The sequence below is a fragment of the Notolepis coatsorum genome, assembly GCF_963971535.1.
Source record: "Notolepis coatsorum genome assembly, chromosome: 1".
NCBI classification, from domain to species: domain Eukaryota; kingdom Metazoa; phylum Chordata; class Actinopteri; order Aulopiformes; family Paralepididae; genus Notolepis; species Notolepis coatsorum.
Genome location: NC_140165.1, coordinates 298,093,952 through 298,110,130, shown reverse-complemented (window position 1 = coordinate 298,110,130; position 16,179 = coordinate 298,093,952). Strand labels below are relative to the sequence as shown.

The 16,179-nt window shown below is 48.3% G+C and overlaps 1 protein-coding gene across 1 annotated transcript in view; it reads left to right on the top strand.

Moving 5' to 3' along the window:
- wdr95 (WD40 repeat domain 95) overlaps positions 1-2,291 on the top strand; it is a gene marked incomplete at both ends in the record, with an annotated part of 53,154 nt that extends 50,863 nt beyond the window's left edge. Inside the window, 3 exons of the mRNA XM_084310552.1 lie at positions 1,470-1,648; positions 1,875-1,975; positions 2,108-2,291. Coding sequence (XP_084166678.1) covers positions 1,470-1,648; positions 1,875-1,975; positions 2,108-2,291 — 464 coding nt within the window. The remainder of the gene's footprint in view (positions 1-1,469; positions 1,649-1,874; positions 1,976-2,107) is intronic.
- Between the last annotated feature and the right edge of the window lie 13,888 nt (positions 2,292-16,179).

The following is a 16,179-nucleotide window of genomic DNA, read 5'->3' as shown; positions in this document are numbered from 1 at the left end:
CCCCCATTAACACATTCACTACCACACTACAGAATGTTAACCCTTTAACTACCAAACTACAGAAGGTTAACCCTTTCACAACCGCACTACAGAAGGTTAACCCTTTCACAACCACACTACAGAATGTTAACCCTTTAACTACCAAACTACAGAAGGTTAACCCTTTCACAACCGCACTACAGAAGGTTAACCCTTTCACAACCACACTACAGAAGGTTAACCCTTTCACTACCAGAATAGAATAGAATAGAATAGATCTTTATTGTCATTATTACAGTTGTTACAACGAAATTTTAAATGCAGCCCTAGGTGCTAGTAAAAATATAAAAACACAGTCCTAAACACAGTATTAAATATAAAAACAGGAGTAAGGCATAAATAACATTAATATGAACACTACAAAGGGTTAACACTTTCACTACCACACTACAGAAAATTAACCCTTTCACTACCACACTACAGAAGGCTAACCCTTTCACTACCACACTACAGCCGGTTAACCGGTTAACCTTCTGCAGTGTGGTAGTGAAAGGGTTAATGGGGTAGGATGGATTCAATTAAAGGCTAAGGTCAGTGTAATTGAATTGTTCTCATTGTCAACATGGCCCATTAAAATACCAAAAACCTACTCTGCATTTCTTGTGCTCTCTATAATCTTCCTACTCTCTCCTATCCTGAGGGGCCCTCAACCAGGGAGCCATATGCTCCAATTGTCTGCTTAAGTCATTATTAAATACAACTTGCAAACACATTATTTCCATTTTTTAAACGTCATAATGAAAATGAGGGGCATTGTAGTTATTACAAAATGTACTTCAAAAGGCAAGAAGATGTACATCGCAACAATGAATTATGCCAAATCAACAGTACGGCTCTGTGATTTAATTATGCTGACCAAATCGACAGTAGCCTACGGCTCTGTGATTTAATTATGCTGACCGAATCGACAGTAGCCTACGGCTCTGTGATTTAATTATGCTGACCGAATCGACAGTACGGCTCTGTGATTTAATTATGCTGATCAAATCAACAGTACAGCTTTGTGACTTAAATGATGCTGATCGAATCAATAGTACAGCTCTGTGAGGGCGGCTGGGTGGCGTAGCGGAGATTGCGCTCATCACCAATGCAAGAGACTCCGGTATCTCAGCATTGCCTTTGACTTGGGCCGGCCGTCGTACTGGCTCTGTGATTTGTTTCAACACTTCTGGATATGAGCTATACTTAGATGGACCAGCTTGTAAGAGAAATGCATTGTAGTTTTTGGTATTTCCGTGGGCTATGTTAATAATACTTTAATAATAATAATAATTTATGACCTTATCCTTTAACTGTACACGTTATGGGAAATAGGAGAAATTGTTTTGAGGGATTCTTTTGAGATTAACCATTTTTAGGAATATCGATACGTCATTTTAGTAGATGTTGATTTAGATATTTTGTTGGCCAACATACTCTCTATCCCACAGGGACCTTTGGGCAACCTGAGAACTGGTGTGTTCACATTCCATCTTCCTGGAAGCATCCCGCTGTTCCCTATGATATCTTGGTTGATCCTCTGAGCATGCCAGTTCATGACACTCTGAATGGAAAGACATGCAGCTCTGATGCCATCAACCGTACTGAGGCCGACAGAGAGAAGCCAAAGGTGGGTATGACCTTACTTTTGGAGGTCTTTTGTTACATTACAATTGAATATCTTAACTGCACAGGGCTTATCTTTCTCTCTCTCTCTCTCTCTCTCTCTCTCTCTCTCTCTCTCTCTCTCTCTCTCTCTCTCTCTCTCTCTCTCTCTCTCTCTCTCTCTCTCTCTCTCTCTCTCTCTCTCTCTCTCTCTCTCTCTCTCTCTCTCTCTCTCTCTCTCTCAATTGCAGTCAGACTCGCATAGCAAGCTCAGATATCTTCCACCAGCCATCAGCGACGCAGACATACAAGAGGAGATTAAAACGTTCTACCCCGAAGTTCCAGGGAAACGGTGAGTTAAGCACATTACAACCATAAAGCCTATATATGTTAGGCAATATTGTAATTACACCAAACCCAATCATGTGACGAAATGAATACCTGGCGGCAATACGGGTATGATAGCCTGTCTTTTGCATTTCAGACTCCGTCATGAAATATTCAAGCATGCTAATAAGCCACCAAACCACGGAGGTCCAAAGGACTATCACAGTCTGAAGTACTTTGATATTGTAGCTGCACCAGCCACCGGCGTGAGACCGAACTCCCTTGCTGGTATCCGTCCTATAGCCAGCATTGTGGAACTGGAGTCTACAAAGTCCAAATGAAGCCCGATCTGTGGCTGGCATTGGTGCAGCCCCATTGGTTCAAATGGGAAGGAACAGTGACTTCCACCATGCATTTGAAATGCTTCACTTCTTCTGATGATGAGTTCTGTTTGCTCATCATCCTCTCTAGCATTTTGAAAGATGCCGGATTTAGTCGCAAATGCACTGCTCTTCTGAAATGTGGAAGAATATAGGTAAGAGAATACCGTATGGAGCACAGAGGTATAATGCAAATGATATTACATGTAGGTGAGAAGAGAAGTCAGCGCTGCAGCCACTGAATGAATGAATGAATGAATGAATAAATGAATGAATGAATGAATGAATGAATGAAAACGTTTATTTTTAAACATGTATTCTCCATATTCCTCCAAACAAATCCCAATATCAAGCTCCGTCATACATAACAATCATAATGAAAAAGAAATTAAGCAAAAAGTCAAGAGCAATGTACAGTATAGTTAGTTTGTTGACATGTTCAAAAAAGGAGTAGAGGGAAGCTAAGTTTATTGATCCCTACACCCCCTTACATTTACATATTTTTTTCTTCCATTAAATTTTACTTGATTTAACATAATTTAGTATAATACATTATATACTATACTTTGACTTATAGTACAAAAAGAAAAAACTTGAGTCACTTGAGAGCAGTAAATAGTAATACCACACTACATAACACAATATAACATTACTTTGTTTATCCGCATTACTCAATTCTATATTTCTCTAATGTGTATTTTTTAAGCTGCTTTTTAAATTGTGCAATATGTTTACTTATTTTGATGTATTCAGGTAAATCTGTGAGGTTTTGCCCGCTGCTCACCACCTTTTCTCTGTTTCTTTAAAGCCTACTGTTAGAAATTCCCTTCTCACTCACTCTCTCTAGCCCCCACCCTCTCGTTCTTTACTCTCGTTTACTCTCAGTGGCCACACCTGGACTATTATCAATTACCTCTCGCACCTGTGGTGGCAGGCTAATTAGTTCCCCTGTGGGCTTTAAATACCAGGGCTCTTCCCCTCGTTTCGGTGTGGGGTCGTGTTGTATTCATGCTGAGTCATATTCTCTAACATCTAGACTCTTTCGGGAGATCCTCTGGTCTACCAATGCTGTAAGATGGATCTCTCCAGCCTTGAGATGTTTTGCTCCAGCCTTCGTCTGCTGTCGCCGTAGCCTGTGGAGGAGACTGTTCTGCGCTCCCTGTAACTTCCACGGGAGGCACCCCAGCGTTCCACTGCAGACCCCAGCGCAGCTGTTCGTCCTGACGCACATCTAGACCAACGCGCATCTCCCGGACCCTCGGGCTTGGCACGCTCTCCAGTCACCAGCGCGCAACGCGCATCTGCAAGGGCTTGGCACGCTCTCCAGTCACCAGCGCGCAACGCGCATCTTCAAGGGCTTTGGCCACCTGTCGCCGTTTGCCTGGAGGGAGACATTGTACTGCGCTCTCTAATTCTCTACGGGAGGTATTCCAGTGTTCCACTCCAGACCAGCGCGCCAGATGCGCTCAAGCCTTCGCCACCTGCCGCCGTTTGCCTGGAGGGAGACACTGTACTGCGCTCTCTAATCCTCTACGGGAGGTATTCCAGTGTTCCACTTCAGACCTTCGAGCTTGGCACGCTCCTCCGTACCAGCGCACAGACGCGCATCTTCCAGACCTTCGAGCTTGGCACGCTCCTCCGTACCAGCGCTCTGACGCGCATCTTCCAGACCTTCGAGCTTGGCACGCTCCTCCGTACCAGCGCACAGACGCGCATCTTCCAGACCTTCGAGCTTGGCACGCTCTCCAGACCTCAGCGCGCCGACGCGCATCTTCCAGACCTTCGTGCTTGGCACACTCCTCCTCGCAGACGCACCCCGAGGCGTCTCTCGGTTCCGACGCGCACACCAAGGTGTGGCGCGCACTCTGTTCCTCGGCTCCGACAGCGGCTACCCGGTGGACGACACCCTCGCCACCGCCACTGTTCCGACGCGCACACCAAGGTGTGGCGCGCACTCTGTTCCTCGGCTCCGACAGCGGCTACCCGGTGGACGACACCCTCGCCACCGCCACTGTTCCGACGCGCACACCAAGGTGTGGCGCGCACTCTGTTCCTCGGCTCCGACAGCGGCTACCCGGTGGACGACACCCTCGCCACCGCCACTGTTCCGACGCGCACACCAAGGTGTGGCGCGCACTCTGTTCCTCGGCTCCGACAGCGGCTACCCGGTGGACGACACCCTCGCCACCGCCACTGTTCCGACGCGCACACCAAGGTGTGGCGCGCACTCTGTTCCTCGGCTCCGACAGCGGCTACCCGGTGGACGACACCCTCGCCACCGCCACTGTTCCAGCACTCTGTTCCTCGGCTCCGACAGTCGGCTACCCGGTGGACGACACCCTCGCCACCGCCACTGTTCCAGCACTCTGTCCCTCGGCTCGGACAGCCAGCCACCCGGTGGCGATGCCCTCGCCCCGCTGCTGTCCCTGTACCTTTACGCATACGCCTGGGTGAGTTTTGATTGTGATGTCACTCACTCAGCGTAATGCCTCTTGCCCCCGTTCCCGCTGCTGTCCCTGTACCTTTACGCATACGCCTGGGTGAGTTTTGATTGTGATGTCACTCACTCAGCGTAATGCCTCTTGCCCCCGTTCCCGCTGCTGTCCCTGTACCTTTACGCATACGCCTGGGTGAGTTTTGATTGTGATGTCACTCACTCAGCGTAATGCCTCTTGCCCCCGTTCCCGCTGCTGTCCCTGTACCTTTACGCATACGCCTGGGTGAGTTTTGATTGTGATGTCACTCACTCAGCGTAATGCCCCTTGCCCTCGTCCCGCTGCTGTTCCTGTACCATTACGCATACGCCTGGGTGAGTTTTGATTGTGATGTCACTCACCCAGCGTATTGCCTCCTTTAGTTCTCACTTAGTTATTAGTTTGGACATTTCATCTCCCACTCTGTTTTGTTCTCTCGTGGATATTATTTTGGACATTTCATCTCCCACTGTGTGTTTGTTCACACGAAGATAGTATTTACTTTGTTACTTTGTTATTTGGACTGTTCTGCATCTGCTCTGTTTGTTCCCTTTGAATATTAACCCTCTCCTCTGTTCTGCAGAGCGGCCCAGATGTTTTCCCACCAGTCCCCAGTTCCTCCCTGTCCCCAGCCCGCCTCCGCGGTTCTCTGTCCCCAGTTCCTCCCTGTTCCCCAGCCCGCCTCCGCGGGCCTCAGTCCCCTCTGTCCCAAGTTCTCCCCTTCTAGTTCCACCTAGTCCCTAGTCCTCTATCCCTAGTTCTCCTAGTCCCTAGTCCTCTTTCCCTAGTTCTCCTAGTCTCTAGTTCCTCTGTTCCCTAGGCGTTCCCTTAACCTTCCCTTAGGCGTTCCCTTACCTTCCCATAGTGTTCCCTTTTCCTGCCCGCCTCTTAAAGGCACTTTACCTTCCCCTCTTGTGTTATTCCAGTGTTTTGTGTTTTCTCCCTTAAAGGGACAGTGCCCTTTTTCCCTGTTCTAAATAAATATCTGTTTCTTGGCAAACCATCATACCTGTCTTGTGTTGTGCGATTGGGGTCGGTTACAAACCATAACAAAATCATTCCACAACTTCACTCCACAAACAGATATGCACATGCTTTTCAGCATATGTGTGTACCATTGGTTGTTTAAGATTCCCTCTCCCTCTTAAATTATATTCTCCTTCCCTGTCTCTGAACCATCTTTGAATGTTGCCTGGGATTAATTTATATCTGGCTTTGTATACAATGAGAGCAGTTTTTAAATCAACTAGGTCCATACATTTCAATGTTTGTAGCTACTAAGTTAGCTTTATAAATAAGTTATTGAGTTTTTGAGTTTCACAGTTGTATTAAAAGGTGCACAGGTTTACATTGGGGATGTGTTGATTAATTTATGTGCACAGATCATTAAATTGTGAATATGGACTAAACAGAACCTGGGGAACGACTTGTATCTTATGTTTACATAATAACCGTTTAGAATAGAATAGAATAGAAATACTTTTATTATCCCGTGGGAAATTTGACACTGCAAATCGCTCAACATTTAAACATTTAGACAGAACAGGTCACGAATTAGAATAATAAAACAAATCAAATCAAGTTGCCTAGGATAAGAGTAGAGTAAAATAGAATAAAAATGGAATAAAATATACAGTAAATAAATACAGTAAAAATATACTGAGAGGCATCATAGCAGCATGGGGGAAGGGGGGGTACAGGTAGTAAAAACAACACAAGCAGTATAAACAAATAGGTCAATATAATTTACTATCTAACTAACTGAAATATATATTCACAGTATTCACAGTGTCACATAAGGTGCAGTATGCATCAGGTAGTGTTATAATTTACTATCTAACTAACTGAAATATACATTATTCACAGTATCACAGTATCCACATAAGGTGCAGTATGCCTAAGGTAGTGTTATTGTCCTCCTTGGGTTCCTATTAGTCCTAGGTCAATGTCTGGCAGCTGGGGTGGGGGAAACTGTACAACTGTACAAGCAAAACTGTACATTGGAATATCGACGAAACCATACTTGGTTCTAAGGGTCTTGTGTATTCTTGGGTTAGGTAATTTACTGTACATTGGAGGGGGTTGGGTTAGGACATTTACAGGGGCCAGTTTCGAATTGCAGTCTCCCGTAGGTGTTCTTTGAGAGTGGTTTTGAAAGTGGGTAGTGATTCACATTCCTTTACAGCTTTGGGTAGGGCATTCCACATTGATGTGGCATAATTGCGAAACGCGTTTAGTCCCTTGTTTGAACCGAATCTGGGTTTAACATGATTTGTGGAGCTCCCTCTGGTGTTGTGGTCGTGGTATTCACTGACCTTTGGGAAGTATTTTGACATGTACATGGGTATCTTAGTCGTGTAGTGTATCTTGTAGACCAGGCCCATTGCAGGTTGCTGTACTCTGTCTTCTACTCTAAGCCAGGTAGTCAAAGTGGGCAGGGGTGAGGTGGGTTCTAGGAGTAAGGTCAAGTAGTAGTCTGACCAGTTTGTTTTGTGATGTTTGTAATCTTGTTTTTAGCACCTTTGAGGTACTTTGGTACCATGAGGTGCAAACATAGTCGTAGTACCCTTGAATGAGTGCTCCTGTTAGAGTCTTCAGGGTATTCTTGTTTACCAGAGAGGAGATCCGGTACAAGAATCTTGTTCATTAGTTGACTTTTTTTATTACATTGGATGCCATTTTGTCACAGGAAAGATTTGCCTCTAGGATGGAACCTATAGGTATGTAATTTCGTCTTTCCTTGTGACAATATTGTCACCCACTGTAACAGAGAAGCTGTTGGTCTTGCTGAGTTTGTTATTTGATCCAAAGAGAATGGACTCTGTTTTAACCAGTTGTAATGATAGTTTGTTATCAGCGAGTCAGGTGCAGATTCTGCCGAGTTCTGAGCTGAGGGTTTTTTCAACCTGTAACTTGTTATTGTCAGAGACCAGCATGGCTGAGTCGTCCGTGAACAGGAACAAGTTGCAGTCACAAGCTGATGACATGTCATTTACATAAATTAGGAACAGTAACGGTAATAGTGTACCGTTTACCTCCACCATCTGTTCTCTCCCCTCCAGGTAGGATTGCATCCATGTGTCAGTGGAGTGGGATGTTCTGAAGCCAGATTGGAATTCGTAGATTAGATTTTTCCCCGCCAGGACGAGGTACTTTTCGACCTGTTCGTAGACCATTTTCCCCATGACTTTCGAGATGGAGGTAAGAATAGAAACAGGGGGTTGTTGCCTGGGTCTAATTTGTTGCCTTTTTTGTGCAGGGGGGTCACTCTCGCAATTTTGAAGTCTTTGGGGACGTGTCCCTGTTTTATGGAGAGGTTTATTATGTGTGTGATGATGACTGGGGTGATGGCGGCTGCTGAGTCTCTGAGGAATTTGGAGGGGATATTGTCATGGCCAGTGGCCGTGTTAGGTTGGAGGGCGCTCAATTCTTTTAGTACCTCAACTGATGTTACCATTTCAAGTTTGAAGTCGTCTTTGCGGACCCCTAGGTTTTTGTAGTAGGCTAGGATGTGTTCTACCCCAAAATGCCCTGAGTGGGAGGGTAGTTTATTAACCAGTGTTGTGGCTATGTTTGTAAAGAAATTTTTTAAGTATTTGGCCACATCCAGCGTGTCTGTGATGAGAGTGTTTTCTGTCTTTATGTTTATGTTTGTAAATTCAGCAAGGTGAACATTACCATCTGAAACAAATGGTATACGCTTAAAATCTGAGCATAGTGATAGCATTGCAGATACTTCACTCTAATTGCCAACTCATTGACACGAGGGACCAAGAGAAATTGCACTCTTAATAAATACAAAACAAAACAGATGCTCTAATCAGAACAACAGCTGTCAGACCCCTTCTGTTGGCTACATCAAAGAAATGCTATATCTTTTAGTTTTTTTGTGAAAGTCCAATTAGAGCCATGCTATGGCACAGCAGCAGCAACAACGTCTGGTGTACCATGCTGGAGTAAACTCGGCTTAGTAATCATGGTTGCAAGTAGCCTATAAAGTCCAAACGTGACCCATTTAAAATGTTGCTATGTGCCCACAAGTCAAGAAAACAGGAGTAGGGGAGGATTTCACAATGCATCAATATCTTGATTTACTGTACAATCACACACAGGACTTGGTTGTAGCTAAATACAATTTTAAAAAAGAAAAGAAAAAAAAGCTCAATCACCCACATAGACTCAAGGGAGTTCCTACTCACACCTATAGGCTACACATTAAGTAGTATTCAGTAGACCTAGGATGAATACTACTGTACTACCAATTCAAACATATTCTGCTGAAAACAAATACAGACAGTGCAGAGTATTTCAATATATCAAATATACATTATACAGCGGCTGAGTGGCGCTCGCCACTAACGCAGGAGATGCTGGTATCGAGCCCAGCTCTCTGCGTTGCTACCGGCTTGGCCGGCCGTCATACTAACACAATTGGCAGTGTTAGAGGGTGGGAAAGCCGGTGGGTGGGGATTGGACGTTGTGGACAGAGACTCCTACAGGTCGGTTGGGTGACGCCGGTGCGGCGGAAACAGGAAGTATCGGGGGCAGCGTGAGCCTCCCACGCGTTACTCCTCGCCACTGAGTGTTCAAGCTGCTGTGGTGAAAAGATGCGACAGGCTGCCTCCTCGTGTACCGGAGGGGACACGTGATGCAAGGCTTCTATCCTCACTACAGCCGACCAGTGGGAGGCATAGTCTAGCAACGTTCAAGACAGGGGAGGGAAGAATTGGAAATACGAAATTGGGATGGGAGAAAAATAGAAAATGCGGAGAAATAGTGGATAAAAATATATATACATTATACTGTACAGAGCTTCACAACATTGATTAGCAGCAGATAATTTTCTTCCCGTCAGTCACCACTGGTCTATTCACATGGGGAGTGTTCCAAAGGTTAACAAAGGTCCCTTCAACCATCCTCCATCATCGGTTCCTCTGTGACCTGAAAACTGAATAATTGCTGCCATCTTTGACCCTTCGAGTTTGCGTTTTTGTTACTGACACAATGTTTGCAGGTCTGCTGGACCCACAACATTATTGGGATGTTAAAAAACAATAAAGCCATAACAATTAATGTAAAAATACTTAACAGATGTTAACTGTATCTTAATTACAATCAATCTTGGTTGTAGTGCTATTTGTTTTTTGTCTTAAAAAAGGAATATATATATATATATATATATCCATTATAATCAAGACATAAATGGAATAAATCCTGTTATATAAATAAATATAAATGAAACAAGGTGCAGGCAGACAGTGAACCTTTTTGTTTCATCTTTACCATATCTACTTGTTTTTACCTACAATTTCCACACTTTCACTGGACCCGAACACCACATTATGTAATATAAATGTGTAGGGAGGAGACACAGTTTGTACTCAATGAAAATGTGTTCTTCTGTGTGAGTCTCAGGTTAAGAGAATTTTTAATTTTTTTTGTATCCACTTTTTCTCCCATTTTCTATATTTTCTCCCATCCCAATTTCGTATCATCCAATTCAACCCTCCCCTGTCACGAACGCTGTTTCTTGCCTCCCACAAGCCGGCTGCAATGTGGACTAAGTCATACATAGCACAAGTCCCCTCCGGTACTTGAGGTAACAGCAGTCGCATCTTTTCACCTGCGCAGTTCGATCTCTCAGTGGCGAGGAGTAACGCGTGGGAGGCTCACGCTGCCCCCGACACTTCCTGATTCTACTGCGCAGGCGCACCAACCGACCTGTAGGAGTCGCTGTCCACAACGCCCGATCCCCACCCATCAGTTTCCCACCCCCTAATACGACCAATGTGTATTAGTACGGACGGCCAGCTAAACTGAAAGCAATGTGGAGCGCTGGGCTCGAACAGGCAAGCCCAGCGTCTCCGTCATTCGTGGCGAGCGTCTTGCCCACTACGCCACGTAGCCGCCCAAGAGAACATTTATTATATCATTTCAATTTGAGTAAACATGAAAATGGGTCCCACAGACCCAAACACCACAAAGGGGTTAAGGCCTTTCCAAAGATATAGGAAACACACAGTTGAAGCCTGAGGATTCCTCACTTGTCTCCTCCATCCAAGATCTCTGATGTAAGCTCATCCCACAAACGTCACTTAAAAATGAGTGAACAAGGACGCATCTCTTCCTCATTTTCCCTGTGATGTTTCACTGAGGAGTCGAGGAGAGACGAGAGGAAGAGATGTGAGCACACATCTATACACCTTTGGAATGGACCCTTGTTCTATGTAAATAAGGGCTAGGGCATTGCATGCAGACAGTAATTTGAACATGTTCACCCCTACACAGATGCAAATTATTGCCTGAACAGGTCTTTTCAGTTCGCCTGTAACAATCTCCCCATTTTGTGTCTTCCTCACACTCTACATGGTATTGGGTAATATTATGTTGAGACAATGAACACACGACCGTGTAGTTTCATAACTTTATTCGACTGACGTTTACGTTACAACACCAGCCCTACCTCGATCGCTAACCACGCCCCTCTATTAAAGGCACAGTAGCCTACAGTGTAACTGCTAGTATGTCACAACCTACACGTAGCATAACAGGACATAACATTTCCCACCCCTTCCCTTTTGCAACAGCAATAGAACATTCCAGTCCATGAACAGAAACTGAACACTTCAGTCCACCAACCCGTGGCATTTACCCAGTAACATAGTCCCCATGCCAGGCGGGTGGAGCCCTCACCCTCTGAGGGCGAGCAGGCTGGGGAGCAGGGTCTGGTGGTTGTGGTGGGTTACCTCCCACCCTGGTTGCTTCCAAGCGGGGCTGCCAACTGCGGGTTGCAGCTTGGCTCAGGGATGATGCGGGCAGTGTCGGGGCACCAACCTTATGCAGGCGGTTGGAGTGCCAGCGAGAACCATCATCTAGTCTGTAGGTGGCCGGACCCAGTTGACGGGTCACTCGGAGGGGTGCTGACCAGTATGAGCTCAGCTTGTTCTTGCGGTGGGCGTGTTTAATCCTGACCCAATCCCCTGCTGACATAGCGGGGGTCTGTACTCTGTGAGAGGCATCATACCTCTGTTTCATCTGAGCCTGTGAGCTTTGGACCTGATCTCTGGCCTTCTCGAGCCCAGGGCTCTCGCATGCGGGGGCCGGTTCAGCTCTCAAGCAGTCTAGTGGTTGTTTCATTTCTCGCCCAATCATGAGCAGAGCCGGAGAGACCCCTGTGGTGGAGTGCTTGGATGCCCGGATGGTCAGGAGAGTTTGGGTGAGTGCAGCGCTGAAGGTTTTCCCCTCCTCCAGGCAGGCTCGGATTCCATTCTTCAGAGATTTGTTTAGGCGTTCAACGCCGCCGTTACTTTCAGGATGGTAGACCGACGTCCTGATGTGCCTGATGGACCTCAGTGACAGGAACTCCGAGAACTCTGCCGAAATGAATTGAGGCCCATTGTCTGTGGTGACGACACTGGGCAGGCCCCAGCGCCCAAACAGCTTGACGAGGTTGTCGGTGATGCTCTGTGTGGTGATGGAGCTGAGTTCGATGGCTTCTGGCCACTTTGAGTGTAGGTCGTGCACGACCATCAGGTAGCGGGCATGTGCCGGGGCCCCATGAAGCTCTCCGCATAGGTCAACCTGAATGTGCTCCCACGGCGCGGACGGCCACGGGGTCGGGGTGAGGGGTGCTGTAGCCGGCTGGCCCGTTTTCCCACTCAGCAGGCAGCAGGTACAGTTGCGCACCAGCTCCTCTACGTCGCCGTCTATGTGAGGCCACCACACTGTGTCTCTGCAGCGTTGTTTCACCTTAACCACCCCCAGGTGGCCGTCGTGCGCCATGTGCAATACCCTGGCCATCAGCGCCTCTGGTATAATAGCGCGGTGACCGCGGGCGAGGCACACCTCCCCCAGCAGGAGAGCTTGTCGCGGACTCGGCGGTAGGGTCTGTCCTCCACCGTGGCTGGCCAGCTGTCCTGGATATAGGCACGGAGATTTGCAAATGTCTCATCTTCAGCCGCAGCCTGCTGCAGCTCAGCCAGCGTGACTACTGCGCTGAGCGGTCCATGCAGCATGTGGACCCAGTCCACGTCGTCCTCCTGTTCAGGACTCGCCTCACCCGCCTCTTTTGTCATAGAGACGGCTCTCGAAAGAAGGTCAGCTACCGTGTTAGAATGCCCCGGCATAAACTCGAGTCCGAAGTTGTACTGATTCAGCCTATCAGCCCACCTCAGTAGCCTCATAGGCTTGTGCCCCGCCCCTCTAGTCACCAGCAGCGCTGTCAGAGACTGATGATCTGTGCGAATGGTGAACGCCCTGCCATACAGGTAGACATGCCAGCGTTCGCAAGCCCACAGACAGGCGAGGGCCTCCCTTTCCCCCACCGAGTATTTCTGCTCGGCTGGTGTGAGGGCTCGAGAGGCAAAAGCCACTGGACGCTCTACCCCTCCATGAACCTGGGATAGCACGGCGCCGAGCGCCACCCCAGAGGCGTCACAGGTGACCAAGGTGGGCGCGGTCAGGCTGAAATGCGCCAGTGTTGGCAGGGACGTAAGCTGCTCTTTGATGACGTGCACAGCCTCCCGGCAGGCCGGGGTCCAGTCCCATACCGCATCCTTGCGTAACAGCTGGCGCAGAGGGGCCGTCGAGTCAGAATAGTGTGGCATGAACCGCAGGTAGTAGGCAGCCATGCCCAGAAAAGAAGACAGCTTGGACGGCGACTGCGGGTCTGGCAGGGACAGGATTGCTTCGGTGTGGGACATGATCGGGGTGATACCCTCCCTGGAGAGCCTGAACCCCAGGAACTCGACCTCAGTAGCTCCAAATGTACACTTCTCCGCGTTGAGTGTGACCCCGTGTTGCTTGAAGCGCTGGAAGACCTGCTCCAGGCGAGTGTCGTGGAGTGCAGCGGTGGGCGCATGAGCCACCACATCATCCAAGTAGATGCTGACCGCCTGGATGCCAGCCAAAATGAGCTACATTATTTTCTGAAAACAGCTTGGGGCTGATGACAGGCCAAAAGCCATGCGCTTGTACCTGAAAACCCCCACATGTGTGACAAACGCTGTGAGGTCCATACTGCCCGGTGCCAGGGGAACCTGCAGGTAGCCGTGACGTAAATCCATTTGACTGAAAATCGTGGAGCCATGGAAATGGCTAGTCAGCTCCTCCGCTGTGGGGAGGGGATACTTGTCAGGGATGATGGCTTTGTTTACGTCTGTCAGATCAACGCAGAGACGCAGTCCGCGCCCCCCCCCCCCCCCGTTTCTTGGCTATCACCAGGTTGGACACCCAGGGAGAGGCGTTGATCGGTTCTATGACGTCCTCCTTCACCAGATGATGAATCTCCTCCTCCACCGCATCACGGAGGGCCAAGGGAATGCGCCGCAGCAGCTGAATGACGGGTCGGACAGACGTGTCCACAGAGGGCTGGTGCACAAATCCAGTCATACAGCCCAGGCCTTCGAACAGTGTCGGGTTATGGTCAGGCCAGGACGCGGTGACCTGCAGGACGCGTAGACCCCCAGCGTCGGTCAATGTGAAGTCCAGAGCATGAAACAGGTCTAGCCCCATGATGTTAGCCCCTCTCCGTGTGATGTAGAACTCGGTGTCAGGGATGCGTCTCTTTTTGTACTCCACAGGTAGGCAGGCTACCCCTAAAGTGGTGACCGGGGCGTGGCCATACCCCGACAGGGCGTTTGCTGCTGTAGTCAACGGCACGTGACTGAAGAGCCGGTCATAAGTGGACATATTCAGGAGCGACACTTTAGCCCCTGTGTCCACGAGGAGCGGTATGGAGGCCCCACCCACACGACATGTGCAATGACTGAATGAGGCCTGTGGGCTTTGTACTGTATTGATGGGAACAGCCCCAGACTGTGCGTGATCAGGAGGAGAGCGACACCAGCGCGCAAAATGGTTAACCCTGTTGCAGTTACGGCAGCACTTGCCTAGAGCAGGGCAGGACAGGTCCCTGGTTGCATGCTTAGGGGAGCCACAGTTACCACAACGCTTTTGTCCATTCTCCCTCTCCCTCGGCGCCCTGTCTGCCACTCTCTGGACATCGAAGCTGTCACCGTCTGCGCCAGCTGTCTCCTGGGCCACGTTCTGGAGGTGACGTCACAGGCTCATGCACCGCACGGGAGAACTTGCGCGCCTCAGAGATAGCTGTTTCCAACTGTTTTCCAATCACTACTGCATCAGCTAGTGTCATGGCGTCCGGCTCTAATAACAGTCTCTCCCTCAGTTGAGCACACAATGTTCTTTCAATCAGCTGGTCGACTATGAGTCCATCCTCCAAGCCCCCAAAATCACAATGCTTGGCTAGCTCCCGCAAGGCAGACACATATTACGAAACAGTCTCACCAGACCTCTGTGCTCTCTGGCGGAACTCAAAGCGGTACATCCGACGGCTTCTTCCCGAGCTAAAATGCAACTTCAGAGCCTCGGTAGCAGTAGAGTACTGACCGTCGGCTATTGTAAGCGTAGCAAAAATCCGTTGCCCCTCCTGTCCGAGGCAGTGTCGCAGAAGTGGGCACTTTCTAGCTTCTTCCAGATCCGCCTGTCCCAACGCCAATAAATAGTCCTCGAATGACGTTAGCCATCTAACCCATGGAACAGCTGGGTCACCGGGAACAGTTAGAAATGGTGGTGGCGGTGGTAAAATGAAATCAGCCATCCTCGTTCGCCAAATTATTATGTTGAGACAATGAACACACGACCGTGTAGTTTCATAACTTTATTCGACTGACGTTTACTTTACAACACCAGCCCTACCTCGAGTGCTAACCACGCCCCTCTATTAAAGGCACAGTAGCCTACAGTGTAACTGCTAGTATGTCACAACCTACACGTAGCATAACAGGACATAACAGGTAAATGACAGAAATAAGAGCTGCCAATATTGCCAACAGACCTAGGCTGTAAATCCATGTTTTATGGATTGGTCAATTTCGAAAACATTTGAGATGTTTCAACCTCTTAATTAAAAAATATCCACCAAGTTTGGTGATGTCTCCTGAACACGGAGAGACCAATCCCACTTTCTCGGCCAAGCTATAGTCACTTTTCCGCACCTACTCCCGAACTCTGCATGCGCAGATTGCCCACGGATTCTCTCTGGATTGTCCAGAGATCTAGGTTTATCAATCTGCGCATGCAGAGTTCGGGAGTAGGTGCGGAAAAGGGACTATAGCTCGGCCGAGAAAGTGCAGTTCGACCTGGGATTGGACTCTCCGTGTTCTGGAGACTCAGGCGTATAAAAGTATATTGGATCATGTCTCCAGCACTCCCACAACCGTAGCTAGCTACAACCACTTAATGTCAAGGCTCTCATCCACCTTCATTAATTTTCTCCCCCGCCCTCTCCCATGATTTCAGAATACCGGGAGTGTTGTCAACCCCCCCCCCCCCCCCCCCCCAACCCCCTCCAATGT